The sequence below is a fragment of the Pongo abelii genome, chromosome 4 (assembly GCF_028885655.2).
Source record: "Pongo abelii isolate AG06213 chromosome 4, NHGRI_mPonAbe1-v2.0_pri, whole genome shotgun sequence".
Taxonomy (NCBI): Eukaryota; Metazoa; Chordata; class Mammalia; order Primates; family Hominidae; genus Pongo; species Pongo abelii.
Genome location: NC_071989.2, coordinates 74739882 through 74757498, shown reverse-complemented (window position 1 = coordinate 74757498; position 17617 = coordinate 74739882). Strand labels below are relative to the sequence as shown.

At 36.7% G+C, this 17617-nt stretch overlaps 1 protein-coding gene across 1 annotated transcript in view; it reads right to left on the bottom strand.

Moving 5' to 3' along the window:
• The window catches only part of PPWD1 (peptidylprolyl isomerase domain and WD repeat containing 1), a gene marked incomplete at its 5' end in the record, with an annotated part of 23863 nt that extends 6246 nt beyond the window's left edge, over nt 1-17617 (bottom strand). The window contains 7 exon segments of the mRNA NM_001134212.1: nt 1702-1891; nt 4173-4363; nt 8624-9071; nt 10898-11018; nt 11164-11264; nt 13277-13379; nt 17410-17617. Coding sequence (NP_001127684.1) covers nt 1702-1891; nt 4173-4363; nt 8624-9071; nt 10898-11018; nt 11164-11264; nt 13277-13379; nt 17410-17605 — 1350 coding nt within the window.

The window sequence follows — 17617 nt, the reverse complement described above, 5'->3', positions numbered from 1 at the left end:
CCTGGCCAAGAATTATCTTTTATGGGTAATTTTTACTTCCTAACAAAGTTAAATAAAAGGTAAAAACGATTAATTTTTTTCCTTCATATACTAATAAATTTTTAGTAACAATTTTGAAAGTTGTAAATGAAATTCTCATCTTAAAAGAATTTACCCATTTAGATGGAAGGTTGGTTGGGGTAGGGAAACTGCTATTTCATACATTTATCAAATGCTATTAACCTTAATAGCATTACAACAGTTTACAATATTTTGGAGGAATGAATGAATATACTATAATGCTATAAGTCATTTCCTAACTTTCTGGATTTAACAGTGAAGACGACATAGTGCCTGTATTTATGGATTTTATCTTCAGAAGAGCACAGCGTCAGAGACAAAAAAAATAAACAAATTATTGATGTTCACACAAAAGGTGTGACACATCATATGACAGGGGAAGCATAAGAGAAACATAGCAGGCACATCTAACTCAGACTTGATGTTAAAAAGGGCTTCCAGGCTGGGTGCGGTGGCTCACACCTGTAATTCCAGCACTTTGGGAGGCTGAGTCAGGTGGATTACCTGAGGTCAAGAGTTGGAGACCAGCCTGGCCAACATGGTGAAACCGTGTCACTACTAAAAATACAAAAATTAGCGGGGTGTGGTGGCATGCACCTGTAATCCCAGCTACCCAGGAGACTGAGGCAGGCGAATTGCTGGAACCCAGGAGGCAGAGGCTGCAGTGAGCCAAGGTCGTGTCACTGCACTCTAGCCTGAGCAACAGAGCAAGACACCATCTCCAAAAAAAAGAGGGGCTTCCAAACTGAGACTTGAAGTATGAGTTAGGAGTTGGAGAGAGGTGTGTGGCTGGCAGAATGAAGAGCCTGTGCAAAGGCCCAGAGTTTAAAAAGCACACTCAACTACATGTGAACTTTCAGTATGGTTGGTGTAGCAAATGAACGAAAAATGAAGAAAGATAAAGCTACGGAAGTGAGGAGGGCCAGCCAGCATAGATAGCTGGGGCACCATTAAAGGGTATTAGGCAGAAAATAAGAGTCACGTTTGGGTCTTAAAAAGTTCTCTGATTCCACTGTGAAGGATAGAATGCAAGGGCATAGGTCTCTATACTTTTGATTTTCCTGCTTGGATGAACAAATAAAATTGTGCTCCTCCTTCATGGCACAGTAGTTTGATTTTAACTATCTCAGTCTTAGTTAATATGCAAAGTACTTTTAGTTCTCCAGAGGAAAAAAAAAATTCCACAGGAATATATAATTCCAAGGTAGCACCATTAAAATAAAAGTCAAAAGGTAAAAAAGGAAATGCATTTAGAGAAGGAAGCTGTGCTAATTTGGGGAAGATAAATTATATTCAAGAGTAAAGGCTGAAAAAATAAAAACACTATTTTAAAATTCCACAGTGAAACTATTTTAGATGTAATTATGACTATAACCACTAACTTTCTACTATCTAAAACAACACAAATAGTTGTGGAAGCGAGGTTGAAAAATTTTAAAACATTATAGAAAACAGTACAGAAATACTTAAAATCAACTCCTAACTTTAAAATTCTACAATATTAATGTAAGATGGTATTCTGGTTGTTTAGGAAGTCTGCTATTAGTGCCAACATTTTCTTCAGTTGAAGGTACAAACAAAGAAAAGTCAAACCAAACTGGAAGGAACATTACCGTCTAATTTCCTAGTACTTATACATACCATATAAAATCTATTCTTTTTGAACGATGTACAGACTACTGTTGGGTCAGCTTGAATATTCTGAAGAACAGGATTTTCAGAAGCTTTCATCTCTATAGTAGTTGCAGCACGATGCTTTTTGGCTATCCCCTGGAACAAAGCCAATTGCATCACTCTAATATTTTCTTGTTTGCCTAAAATCCGCACACACCTAAAAATATAACAATGTTTTATACAACAGAATCACCGAAGTTAATTCCAATTATGACAACTTTACAGATAAAAGCTGGGAATCAACTATCTTATCTATGTACAAAATAACTAGTGAAATATTTTTAAAAGTGTTTCTCTTGCCCCCCAAAAGGTATCAATTTAAACTGGTAGGCAGCTATAATTTTCAGGTTAAAAAAGAGAAATGAGGCCAGGCACGGTGGCTCACACCTATAATCCCAGCACTTTGGGAGGCCGAGGCAGGCAGATCACTTGAGGTCAGGAGTTTGAGACCAGCCTGGCCAATGTGGTGAAACCCCATCTCCATTAAAAATACAAGAAATTGGTCAAGCATGGTGGCAGGCACCTGTAATCCCAATTACTAGGGAGGCTGAGACACAAGAATCACTTGAACTCAAGAGGCAGAGGCTGTGAGCTGAGATCGTGCCACTGCTCTCCAGCCTGGGTGACAGAACAAGACTCCGTCTCAATAAAAAACAACAACAAAAATCCAATCAAGAGAATGAAAAGTCACAGACTAGGAGAACAGCTCATGAAGGACTGTTATCCAAAATATATAAAGAACTTTTTTTTAAAAAAAAGTATATATATATGTATATACATATATACATATATATATAAAGAACTCTTAAAACACAACAATAAGAACACAACCCAATTTAAAAATGTCCCAAGGACCTTCACATATACTTGATCAAAGAGATATACAGATGGTAACTAGCATATGAGAAGACACTCCACCTCATATGTTGCCAGGGAAATCCACACTAAAACAAGATACCACTACACATCTATTAAAATGGCCCAAATCTGGAACACTGACAATACCAAATGGTGGCACAGATGTGGAGTGACAGGAACACTCATTCACTGCTGGTGGGAATGCAAAAAGAGTACAGCCACTTCGAAAGGCAGTTTGGCTGTTTGTTAAAAAACTAAACATTCTGTTACCATATGATCCAGCAATTGTGCCCCTTGGTATTTACCAAAAGGAGCTGAAATGACTACACAAACACCTGTACACAGATGTTTATAGCAGCTTTTATACACAACTGCCAAAACTTGGAAGCAACCAAGATGTCTTTCAGTAGGTGAATGGATAAACTGCGGTACATCCAGACAATGTAGTATTATTCAGTGCTAAAAAGAAATGAGCTATCAAGCTGTGGAAAGGCATGGAAGAAACTTAAATGCATATTACCGAAAGAAGCCAATCTGGACAGACTACATACTATATGATTTTAGCTATATCACATTCTGGAAGAGGCAAAACTATGGAGATGGTGAAAAGATCAGTGGTTGAACAGTCAGAGCAGAGGATTTTGAAGGCAGTAAAACTACTCTATATGATAATATAATGGTGGATACATGCCATTATACATTTCTGCAAACCTATAGAATATACAACACCAAGGATGAACCCTAACGTAAACTATGGACTCTGGGTGATAATGATGTGTCAATGTGGGTTCATCAATGGTAACAAATGTACCACTCTGGTGGGGGATGTTGATAATGGGGAGGCTATGCATGTGTTGGCGCAGAGGGTATATGGGAAATCTCTGTATCTTCCTCTTAATTTTGCTGTGAACCTAAAACTGTTCAAAAAAGTAAGGTCTATTAAAAACAATCAATCATTTGTTTATACAGTTTTAACCTGTTCTTATTAAAATTCCATGTCTGTTAACTGTTCTGCAAAACTTCAAAGATTTTGTATTGCCAAGAACTACAAATATGTTTATACATGGAAATGTGCAGGACATTTTTTTCTCAAAATATTAAGTTCTGTTCATTTACATTCAGTCAGAGTATCTGATTGTAGCTACTTTGTACTAAGACCAAATGGACTGTTTTCACAAAAAAGGCTTACTGTTGTTTCATGCATTTTGACTTTTGATTTTATGTCTAGCTGGAAGTAATGCTGAATTCTGTGGTTAAAATCTTTGGCAACATTTAACATGAACCAGGCTAATTTAAATCAATAAGCAAAGACAGACAAACTTGTTAAAAAAAACACACAACTAGAAACTACGCATATCTTCTTTCCATTTCTTTTACAAACATGAGTGGAAACTTTCTACATAAGATTATAAACAACCAAGAGACCACAGAAAAATCCAGTCAAAACATTTGGTTAAGTTTAGACATTTGGGGCCATTCCACTTTTCTTGGAACAAACAATACTCCCACTGTTCCCATGATGGAGGAAATGGTCCCCCACAAACACATTTTTAAAAAACATAGCTCATATTAAAGCTTACCGGTTTGTCTCTACATTTATAACTTTAATGCCCAGCATTGTTCCATACAGCACGAAGTGTCCAGTTTCATCAAAAACTATATTAATTAATCTTACAGCATCAACCTTCTCCAACTCACGTTCTACAGCCATTCGTCGGCCAAATTCCATGTCTGGTAACTGTTGCCTCATCTGTTGCAGTTCAGTAAACATCTAGGAAATAAACCATTTAGTGACAAAAACTCCATATACATATACCTATATCTATATCAACCCATCTATCTATATATGCAATGAGAATTTAAATAGAAGCAGAATACATATTAAGAGCCACTAACTGTTTGTACTTCTTAAGAGGGATTCTAAACAATATGAAATAGACATTAGTAAGTCCAATCACTAAAAAATAGTATTTCAGGCTGGGCTTGGTGGCTTATGCCTCTAATCCCAGCACTGTGGGAGGCCAAGGCAGGTGGATCACCTGAGGTCAGTTCAAGAACAGCCTGGCCAACATGGTGAAGCCCCGTCTCCACTAAAAACATAAAAACTTAGCCGGGCATGGTGATGCGTGCCTGTAATCCCAGCTACTCGGGAGGCTGGGGCAAGAGAATCGCTTGAACCTAGGAGGCAGACGCTGCAGTGAGCCGAAATTGCGCCATTGCACTCTGGCCTGGGGGACAGAGTGAGACTCCGTCTCAAAAAAAAAAAACCAAAAAACAATTGTATTTCAAAATGGTAACTGGTTCTTCTAACTTAAAACAAAACCCGGTTGGTTAATATAACTACTGCTTTCTGTACAGAATACATCTGCTGCCTTTTAAAAGGCACAGAGTAGCACTTTCCAATGAAATATAACACAAGCCACATATGTAATTTTAAAGTGTCTAGTAGTTACATTAAACAAAGTAAAAAGAAACAGGTGAATTTCATTTTAATGTTTGATTAAACTCAAAATATTCAGAATATCATCTCAACATTAACAATACAAAAAATTGAGATAACTTACATTCTTTTAAAAAAAATTAAGTCTTTGAAATCTTGTATTTTACACTTTCAGCATATCTCAGTTTGGACTAGCCATCTATCAAATGCTCAGTAGACACGTGGCTAGTGACTATTTATACTGGATAATGCAGCTATAGACTATGTGGCTAGTGACTATTTATACTGGATAATGCAGCTATAGACTATGAGGTCCTTGAGCAAGGTTACGTGCCTGACATAACAAGCACTCAATTTTTGCTGAATGAATTATCTCACTAATTTATAACAAATTCATGATATTTCAGAAAATGTTTCAAGTTATTCTGACACAGGGCAGTGAGATTACCATTAGGTACATGTGATTTAGTAGATATGACTATTTCTATGAGTGTCCTTTATAGTTTGGAAATTTGGTTGACTTTTCTTTTGATATTACACAAATTTCAAGATAGGCATCACATCTCAATAACTGTATTAACATATTATGAACCTTCCAAAAGATAATAACGATCTTTACATTGTTTTCTACACAATCAGGGCATCAAACCGTAGCATTCAAAAATAGCTCTCCATTGCAGATGAAAATAAGCCAGACTTCTGTCCCATCTAATTCTATCCTTATTTCATGCTTACATTAACCATAATCTTGTGTTTTCTGGATAAGGTTAGAACTATATACAAAACTCAAAAAATCAAAAGGAGGTATGTGTGTTAGGGTATAAGCACAAGGACAAGGTCTTACAGAACAGTTAAAAAGCCTAGTTGTTAGGTTTTCTTGTCTCTAGTCTCAAAGACAGAGAGACTGATACATATTACACTGCTTATTCATGTGCCAGGAATAGCCTAGGATGCTGGACTACACATTTTGCAGGGAAGGGCTAATGATCACTTCTGCTAGAGAGAAGACTCAGTTTTTAAGGCATAAGGTCTGTAGGTGGTCATCTCTCCCTATATAAGTATTCCATAAATGTCATCCAACCTGGTAAGTACCTGATCAGAATCTTTTTAGAGTGCTCTGGACTTCATAGCACGGCTTCTGTGATATTCAACTGCACGGCCATATATAGTGACCCTGGTTAATAAATACTAAAAGATAATTTACACCATCTCATTCAATTTCTTTTCTGTTAAACTAGGATTCTGATTGGTTAGAAACTACCCTCCTCCACTACCACCTCCTTGAGATTCCAGTCATTTACTAGTCACTAGCACTTTAAGTAATTTAACTGATGGTTGGCTTTTTTAGCAAACTCTCATTCTGAATCTCCACTTCTGTCTTAAGTTCTACTACTGACTTCTTGTCACCTCAGGCTAATCATTCAAGCAAATGTTGAAGACAACAATGAGCAAATAGAGTGGATTGAGCAGCTCAGAGTATGTGTGTTAAGAGATTTGTGTCCAGAGACTAGATTCTGAATATTTCTTTGCCTAAGGGATCTTGGAAGAGCTGCCAAGTTAATAGAGTTTTAAAATTATATTTAAATTGCAAGTCATATTTAGTTATCTGCCACCATTAAAGAAAGTATTACCGATAAATGTTTCTCCTTAAAAGCAGAGTGGAAAGCTATCTTCTTCCAACAAGAACATTTGTCATGAGGATAATTTGGCTGGCAAACAGATCTTCACATGTGTCTGGAATTATATTACTTCAGACAGACAGACAACCAACTCATTTATTACCACGTGCCACCAAATCAAGAGCGCCACTAGAAAGAGTTGACAGAATTTATGAAGAGCTTACAGCAGGGAATCCAATGCCAATTGGTCACTGCCAAGGACAAAAGAACTGACACTCTCATACAATAAACTTTGCTACAAAGGTTCAATCCAGACTCAGAGGATTCAGAGAACCACTTGATGGCAATAGTTGCAATCACAGAAACCACTTAACTGCATGGATTAAAAACTCTTACTCCACAACTACATGCTGTAACAAATTCTTGTTAGCAGTCTAACAAGTGATGGCTAGAGTCACTCTTTCAAAATATTTGAGTAACTCTAAGTGAGGTACTGTTCTCACTGCTGGAGATAGAATCATGAGAAAACAGATCACATAGGGCTTAGTCTACTGGAGGTGGTACACATTAATCAAATAATACGACCATATCAAATGCTCTAAAAGAAAGAGTGATCTACAGTCACATTAAAAAAAACTCTGCTGGCTTGGCATGGTGCCTCACACCTGTAATCCCAGCACTTTGGGAGGCCAAGGCAGGCGGATCACTTGAGGCCAGGAGTTCAAGACCAGCCTGGCTAACACAGTGAAACCCACCTCTACTAAAAAAAAAAAAAAAAAAAAATACATATATATATTAGCTAGGTGTGGTGGCACACGCCTATAGTCCCAGCTACTTGGGAAGCTGAGACAGGAGAATCGCTTGAACCCAGGGGGCGGAGGTTGCAGTGAGCTGGATCATGGCACTGCACTCAAGTGCGACTCTGTCTCAGAAAATAAATTAATTAAATAAATAAAAAATAAAAAAACTGTGCAAGACAGGATGAATAGTGAAAGCCTCCCAGGGGAAGTGACTCTTCATTGGAAATTTGAAGTACCAGTTCAATAGGTAATGGAGGAATATGAGGAGGGAGGGAGGGCCTCACTCCAGGTGGAGGAAACAACTTATAAAAAGGTCCTGTGGTGGGAGGCAGGTTCAAGAAATAAAAAGAAGACCCAAATGGCAGAAAAAGAGGCAGGCAGAAAGGTGACTTATGGTGTCACAACATGGTAAGCCATGACTCTGGTCTTGATCCCAAGAACAGAAGGAATTAACTGAAAAGTTCTAGGCAAAGGAATGTCATGACCAGATACATGCTTTTAAAAGATGGCCCTGGGTGCAGAGTGGATATTAGGAAGAAGACAGAATAAATACAGATAGCAGGCCATATAATAGGTCAGGCAAAAGAGCATGAACTATGGTTAGTGATGGCTGTGCTGAAAAGAAATTGGTGAATTTAAAGTATATTTGGAAAGCAAAATAGGCAGGACTCCAATGAATTACATAGAAGGGTAAAAGAGTTAAGGATAACTCTTAGATTTCTGGTTTGAGCAACTAGATGGATACTGGCACCATTTATGAAGACAAGACAAGAAAGAGATAGCACCGGGTTCGCTTGTAATAGAAGGCTAGAGAAGTAAATTTAGAAGTAGTCATATGGACAGGAGTGAATAAAGAGTGAGAAGATAAGGGGTCCTAGAATGAGTTTTGAGGATCTTAACAGCTTGCAAACAAAACAAAATTGTAAAAAACAAAACAATAACCACAAAAATAAGACAATAACTGACTTGAAAAATGCACATCATAAACCCCTAGAGAAGAGAGTTTCAAAGAGCAACACTACAAAACAGAAACAGTTGAATATCTTTAATGTGCTAAGAAAAAAATAAGTCTACCTAAATGTCTATGTGTAGAAAAAAGATCTTTCAAGAAAAGGCATACAATAAAGCATTTTTAGAAAAGTAAAGTACGGTTAAATTTAAATTACACTTACGCTTAGTGATTCATCAAAGACTCTCATGAGTTTTCCAGTTAAAAACTTGAAAATTCTAACTTTTCTATCAGAACCAATAGTAGCTATTTTCTTCCCATCTGGTGAAAAACATATGCTGGTTGGATAAGCCTTACACTTGGCAAATTCATATAAATCAGTGTCAGTTTTATATTCCCAGTTCACATTTTTGGGGAATTTATATTCATGAGGAGGCCCAGTCCAATATTCAATCATCCCAGATTTGTCAGAAGACACTACTGCTTTGTAAACTGGGTTTAGCCGTATCTGAGTAAGAGGTGATGTATGGAGTTTGTCAAAAATATGAAGTGGCTGGTTATCTCCTCGGCCATCATAAATGAAAATTTTTCCTGTACTCTTTTCGGAAGCAGCAACTGAAGAAATTGCATCCCCTGGGCAATAGATCCACTCACACTGTCCAGGAAAATAGCTAAAATTGTAAAGAATTGAGAGGGAAAAAAAAAAGGTCAGCACAACAAGCAAGCATCCCTCCCTATCCCACTACCAAAAATGTCTTGGCTGGTGATTTAGACAGTTTTGGATTCCTTGCTCAAAACTCGCAGAGACACAGAGTGGGGAGGGACAGCTAAGAATAGTTACTTATTTTTTCTCTTTCTGACCTCATCAATATAATGATAATTCTGAGGATCTGTCAAAACACAAGAAGAGAACTGCATATAGCAGCACATTTATTTCTCTTGGGCAGATAAGGAAACAATCAGATCTGGACCTTAAGATCTTCTGGGACATTGCTTTTTGGATCTCTGTACAATAGTCTCTGTATAACTTACTTTAAAATAGATTAGCATGTAATACTATATTTTATAAATCCTTTCTTGAAATATTTAAATCACATACTTTATTATGACAATACTTCAAAGAAAAACACTGTCCTAAAACACTCTCATTACTAACTAAATCTTGATATTAAAACTCAAAGCTTTAAACATTCTACCTGATGAACAAGGCATAACAGAATTCAGACTGATCTAATCAATTGTACTAAAACACTCAAAAATGAATGTTGTTTCCTTCAAAGTAGTTATTCTGAGAAGTGACACTATTATTCTAACCATGGTGCTGATGCTCAAAACCTTCCGGACCTCTTCTTCAAGAATTTCTATCAAAGTCTGAAATATACTCTTCCAAGTATTCTCAAAGGGCAAACGTTCAATATCTGTGAATGGAAAACTTTGAGGAAACAAACCTGGGGAGTAGGACAGATGATCAAGATAGGTATGTTTGTGCCATTCTAACCATAAATAATGAGACTTATTTCCTTTAGTGGCTCATAAAGTCATAAACTGATTTTGAAGGAAATTCTAAGATGTGAAATTATTTGAATTGTGGACATAATTCAGCCCACAGTTGGAATTTCTAGAGACAGGGTCTTCAGGAGGTAATTAAGGTTAATGAGCTCATAAGAGTCAGGGTGGGGCCCTAATCTGATGGGCTTGTGGCCTTATAAAAAGAAAAAAAGATCTCCCTTTCCTTCTTCCCTCTCCCTTCCTTCTTCCTCCAACCATGGGAGAACATAGGGAGAAGTAAGAAAGACAGCCCTCATCAGAAATCAATCCCTGATGGAACCTTGATCTTGGACTTTCCAGCCTCCAGAACTGTGAGAAAATAGATTTCTGTATTTAAGTCACCTAGTCTATGGTTTTTTTGTTATGGCATCCAAGCAGACTAAGGCAAATCCCAAAACTTTCTGACACTGTTATGACTTTCAAGCTGACATTAATTTAGATGTGTATAAATTCAATATGTTATCTTAAAAAACACATGCTTAAAACAAAGTATCAGTCTTAATACTGTACAATCTAACCATAGTTTTAGGATCAATATATTCCAAAGTTTAAAGTCACCAATAAATAGCTTTAATTCCAAAAATGTGAATAAATCTTATAGGAACTCAATTCTATATTACTGAAATGAGTAAAGCAAGGAAGTTAACTGTAACTACCAGTAATTAGATATGACGGAGCTCCAGTAATATTACTAAGTAATGTCAATTTGGATATAAGGAATCCTTGTTATGATGCTGTTTAGAAATTTATGTGATTGATAACAAATCATAGCAGATGCTTCCAAACATTATAAGGCTTCACTATATCTAATTTTCCCAAGAAAACCCAACAGCACATTTTATTTAAAGATATGGTAATATACTATTTAGAAATAACCTATTAAATGGTAAAATCTGATTTACAAATTACTTCAATAAGTTAAAATATATATACTTTTAAAAAGACTCACCCAAGTTTCAGCATGTTGATCATGTCAAAGTTCACTACATCAAACACCTTCATTGCTTTATCATCACCCACAGAACAGAACAATGCTCCCTCAGAGCTAACTGCAATACACTCAATAACTCCTATTTCAATAAATGAAATTAAAACATTCTAGTAAATACCAGTAAAATAAATGTGCATGATTCAAAGAAAAAAAATTTAAAAAATTTAAACTTTAATTAGTATAGTTTAGGAAAGAGCTACAAGAAAATGAGGTGCAATTCTTACCCAGGTGACTACGAAAATGTTTAACAAATTCAATTCCCTCTTCTATTTTTTTCCAGAACTTGACATGTCCATCATGACTGGCAGTAATAATAAAATCTGTTCTGCATACACGAAATGTTAAAAGTTAATTTCTAAAACAGATCTACGAATCACTCAGTATTCCCAAAGCAATCATTCACTAAGAATCTGACTTGTGCATAATAGGTTTTTTTAAAAAAAACCCTTCTTTAAGCAGACCACTATATTACAGAACACTGCAAATTTTGAAACTCCTTTCTGGATGTCAAAACAGTTACAGCTGCACTAATTTTAACCTCAAGAGCTAGGATCAGAATTGAACTAGAATTTGACATTAAAATAAAAATCTCACTAGGAATCACTACACTTTGGATTCCTTATTGCTAAAATTATCCTATAGACAGTCTTTTCACAAGAAAATAAACTATTTGTCAGTAGCTGATAAGTAAATCTAAACATACTACTTTCGTATACAACAAAATTCAACAAAAGTTTGTTTTATATCCTATACAAGGTATTTTGGTTACTTAAGTATCAAAAAGATTTTGTACAGAAGAATCTTTCCTATTAGGTATGTAAAAATAGAAATCATTTATGGAAACCCAGTATATGTCAGGTACTTTGTACATATTACCTTAGTTAATTTTACAGCAACTCTACGTATTTTTATCATCATTTTATAAGTAGGAAATAGTTTTAAAATGTTAAATGTACTTGCCTCAGGTCCACATAGCTAGAGTGGCTTTCAATCTACCACACCACAAAACCTATATTCTCTGTATTACCTTCCACTGTCTTGGGTTAAAAAAACAAAACAAAAATATTTGAGAAGAGAGTGACAGCAATACTAATATCTATATATATATGCTGTTTTACCACACTGAGAACTTGAGCCTAGAAAAGGTGCTAATATTTGGTCAGAATTATCCTATTTTACAGGAAATATAAATATTTTATTTAGATTTATATATGAAATTAAATTTGTCTTCAAGACATCAAGAATAGACTGATCTAAAAAAGCGTAAAATAATCCACCTACTTCCCATACTCACTGCTAGTATCATCCAAGCCACCATATCTCATCCAGATTTCTATACCAGCTTCTTAACTTATCTCCCTGTATCCATTCTTGCCCTGTTTGAATCCATTCATCTCACCACAGCCAGGGTGGTCCTTTTAAATCTGATGATGTTACTCTCCTGCTCACAGGTTCAAAACTCATACAAGAAATAAAAAGTCTTCTAGGATTTAGCCCTTGCCTTTTAAATAGCAGCCTAATATGCTATCTAACCTCTCTAAACTTCAGTTTCGTCATCTCTAAAATGAAGAGCATGTATTAACTCACAAGATTATTCTTATGATAAATAAGAAAATTTATGAAAAAGCCTTAACTTGACAGATAAAAAAAGAAAAAGCCTTAGCATAGTACCTGGGACATACTATAAGCTCAACAAACAGTAGAATATTACTACAGTTTGAGTGTTCCTTATCCAAAATGCATCGGACCAGAAGTGTTTTGGAGTTTCAATTTTTCAGATTTTAGAATATTTATATTATACTTGCTGGTTGAACATCCCTAATCAGAAAATCTCAAATGCTCCAAAGAGCATTTCCTTTGGGCATCATGTCAGCACTCAAAAACTATTGGATTTTGGAGCATTTTAGATTTGGGGTGCTCAACTTGTACTATTATTATCCTTCTCCACGAACCTACTCATCTGTTTTGAAGGTCCTTTGCTATTCCTAGGGTATGTTAGCTCACATTTTCTCCACTAGTGCCAAAGAGGCCAGGTACCAATTACTCGTATCTTAACTAATGTACCCTCTTCTTCAGGGAAGCTCAGACACTACCTGGTTCATTCCTGTCTTGACATTTATCTCCAAAGACGTACATATAAACTCAGGGATTCTATCTTAGAGAATGCATTATTTGTACGATATAGGAAAGAAGATGTAGGCCTTTATTTCAGAACTTAAGAAATTAAACAAAAATCTATAAAATCTTAAAATTACCTCTATAAATCTACCTCAAAATTGAAGCTTTTTTAAAAAATAAACTTCTCAGAACAAAGTAAAAAAGATGTGATAGACTTACTTGGTGCATACCACATGGGTGATAACATCTCTATGCATGTAACTGCGCTCATACATGGATGCACTGGGGAGATTATCAAGATAGACTCTTTCAAACTCTAAGACTGAAGAAAAAAAAGTAAAGTATAAGATCTATTTTTAACAAATAAACCAAATACTATTTTGTATTTTCTTTATTTAAAATTGTCTATACTCTACTTGGTATTTTCTCCTGGATTTTAGTTTTTCTCAATTCACAATTAAAAAATCCAGTATGTTATCTCAGTTTTAACGTCTATTTTTTCAGAGCACTGAATAGCATCATTATTTAGTCAGTTACAACAGGTTCCCAGGTACTATATACATGCTAACTGTCCCCAAGACTTAAGAAATGAGTGGTTCTGGCTTAATGTGAATGTTCTATTGAAAAAAAAAAGAAAAAAGAAAAAGAAAAAAAAAACTTAAAAAGCTTCATGAAAATATCACAACCATCTTCCTAACATGTAGACATAATTTAGTGCTAACTTAAAAGAGTCCAGTGGCCATCTGTAAGATGTCTCAGTTAATATTTAAGGCACTGATTCTCTTTCAAGTTTTTGACACTGTGTTTGAAACATTTAAACATGGTAAAATTCTTAGATTTTTATGCCTGAGAACATCCTAGGGAGTATCCAGTTGAATGTATCTCAAATTTTTTCCAATGGCAAAACCTGGAAAAAATCCACCTGAAAGAGTAGTAATCTGAGGAATGTCAGGAAATACTGATTTATTATATGAGGTATGAAAATTTTACTAGCAAAAATAAAAAGAAAGAAAGGGATGGAGGGAATGAGGGAGGGAAGGAAGGAAGGAAAGAAGGGAGGGAAAGAAAGAGGAAGGGAGGGAGGGAGAGAGGAAGGAAGGAAAGGAAGAGAAGGAAGGGAAAGAAGGGAAGGAAGGAGGGAAGGAGGGGAGGGGAGAATTATATATATCCCAAATAAAATAACCGAACGATGGCCAAACGTGCCTAAAAAAAGTTGCTAAATTAAACATGATGAGCTGTTTCAGGCTTGTGTCTGATAAACTACTTTTCCCTTCATTTTTAGGAACAGAAACCCCATTTATATATGGGCATATTGATGTCCAGCTATAACATGACCTTTCTCACTTTCCCCTGGAGTGAGTTTTAACCACATGCTAATGAGTAAAAGTGGAAATGTTTTGTCACAGGAAGTCTTGAAAAAGTGTGCCCTTCTTCCTTTCCTCAATCCTATAGCTTGGAACTTGGATATGACTGCTGTAATCTTAATAATCATTCAGAGAAATGAAGATGAGGGCAGAAAGCTGGAGAGAGCCTAGGAACTTCTGGAGCCTCCACACCAATCCTGGACTGCCTGTCTTGGTACTTCTACACATAAGTACAGCTCTATCTCTTCAACATCATTGTTATTTTGGGTTTTTCTGTAATATGTAGATAAACTTAATCCTATCTGATTCAGATTCCTTTTTCTGTAATATGTAGATAAACTTAATCCTATCTGATTCAGATTCCTTTTTCTGTGTGATAGTTCACTTGTGGACAAATACTTATTAAGAACAAAATACGTTCTAGGTCACATGGGCATAAAGAAGGGTAAAACACAGTTCCTGTCCTGAAGAGATAAAGTTTAGTGCTATATAATCATGTCTTTCTGAAAATATATACAACAGTCCAATGTCCAAAGAACACGTTAAAGGGGGTGACTCCATTTCTAGAAAGCTGAAATTGTTAAATACTTGTCCATTTAGACAAAATTTTAAATATTTTTGTAACATTCCATGTATGTTTTTTAGTTTCAATTTTTTTCTTCAAACTGAAAACACTATTGGCTGTCTTTTTTTTTTTTTTTTGAGACGGAGTCTCGCTCTGTTGCCCATGCTGAAGTACAGTGGCACAATCTCGGCTCACTGCAACCTCTGCCTCCTGGGTTCAAGCGATTCTCCTGCCTCAGCCTCCTGAATAGCTGAGATTATAGGCGTGCGCCACCACGCCTGGCTAATTTTTTTGTATTTTTAGTAGAGACTGGTGGGGTTTCACCATGTTGGTCAGGCTGGTCTACAACTCCTGACCTGATGATCTGCCCGCCTCAGCCTCCCAAAGTGCCGGGGTTACAGGCGTCAGCCACCACACCTGGCCAACTATTGGCTGTCTTAAAATAATAAACTGATTAAGAGTAAAGATTTTCACACCTACTAATTTATATCTGTCTCCGTTATATTAAGTTTATAAGACACTTGTCTGGTAACACTAATATCAGCATTTCGATATTTCTGGATTTTTACATTTCTCCTTACTCGTTTAATTAAAAAAGAACTTGCAAAAATATTCATATGCAACAAAATAGCTAAAGACCAGCATAAAAGCTTTAATATTCATTCATTAAATACTTAGGCAAAGCACTGTACACCAACCAATGAAACAAAAAAGGAGTGATCCTGGTTCTTACTTGTTTAGTCTTAGCAGTGGAGAGAAACATTCATCAATCACATGAATAAATATATAATTAGAAACTGCGGCAAGTGCCGTAAATAAAATGGTTACTATGGAAACATTTAATAAGAGGACCAGGAAGTAAAAATGATAATGCACTGTAAGGGTGTCAATATACAACGTTCAAAAAAACAGCTTCTTCAAAATTTGGATACATAAAATTTGAAGGCTACCTGTAAATTCAGTATTGATAGATAACTACCTCAGAGTTATGATCAAAGTGCTTCAGAAATCCAGTCCAGACTGGAGAAGTCACAGGCTTCCCAGAGAAGATGATAGCTAAGTGCTAAAGGTTGACCAAAAGTCAGTTCAGTGGAAGGGTTGAGGGAAATTATTCCCGGTAGAAACACCATATCTGGGTAGGAATCCAGAGGAAAAAAAAGTACATGACCCATTCTCCAGTGATTTTAGAATGGGTGGAGTACCAAGTAAGGGGCTGGGAGAGGAAGATAACGGAAGATGCACTAAGAAGGTAAGGAGAGAGCACATCATAAATGGCTTTATATGCCGTGTGAGGGAGTTTGGGCTTTAATGAAAATAATGAGCCGGGCGCCGTGGCTCATGCCTGTAATCCCAGCACTTTGAGAGGCCGAGGCAGGCAGATCACGAGGTCAAGAAATCAAGACCATCCTGGCCAACATGGTGAAACCCCGTCTCTACTGAAAATACAAAAATTAGCTGGGCATGCGGGCGTGCGCCTGTAGCCCCAGCTACTCGGGAGGCTGAGGCAGGAGAATCGCTTGGACCCCGGAGGCGGAGGTTGCGGTGAGCCGAGATAGCGCCACTGAATGCGCTCCAGCCTGAGCGACAGAGCGAGACTCCGTCTCAAAAAAAAAAAAGAGAGACAAAATAATGACAAATCATTGAAGAATTTTTTAAGGGAAAGTGCTAAAGTACGATTTGAGCTTAGACCACATTTAAAATGTCTTAAATACTTAAGGAAAACATTTCACAGAAAAACAAGATAAGAAAACAACAAAGACAAGAAAACTTAATCTACCCCTTTTCCCACCCCTTTTATTTGATAATAATTTGTGATTATTCCTCGTTAGTGACAAAATGCCTCAGCCCATCGTATCAAGAGTATGATTTCAAAACCACAGACTTCGGGTTTTGGATGAAAACAAATCTGTGATCTAGGAAGCTTACGTCACTTTTCCTGAGAAAATTTATTAGTGGAAGTGTTAGAGTTGAAATTATCTTTACCTACCATGATTCGAAATAAGCAACGCCTTCCTCTCGCGCCCCAACACATTAATGCATTAACACCACTCCTGAACTAAAGCCTTAAAGAGAACTGGTACCTTTTTGCATACCTAAATAAGAGTTCGAAATTCCAACTTCATGTGGCTGCTATGGGGAGTAAATGAGAGGAGCCAAACACATAATAGGAAAATGGTAGTTTTAGCATCTGTCATAACAAATCAACGATCAAAAGTGTTAGATATTATCAAAAAGACGTTGTACTACGCTTAAATCACTATTTCGTTAAGACATGCAAGTATGGAGTGGCCAGAAGTGAGAGGACGGCCCTCTGTTCTTAAGGCACAAAACTCCACACACCATCCCTTTTCGGATCTGGCTTGAACCCTCCTACTCAGCGGACGCAGCACTCCAATTCGTCCCGGTACTATGTCTGCAGCTACCTTTCCTCTTCTTGGCCAGTGTTGCCTCCACAGGTAAAGGTCCAACCCAGCGCTCTTCGTTCTCCTCATCGTTCTCCTGGGACACCGCCACTGCTACTGCCAGCTCTCTTTCGCTGAGTTCTGTTTTTTCCGGTTCCTCCGGGTCCCGGCGCCTTCTACGTCTCTGCTGAAAATCGCTACCACTTTCCGCCGCCATGTTGTTCGCATC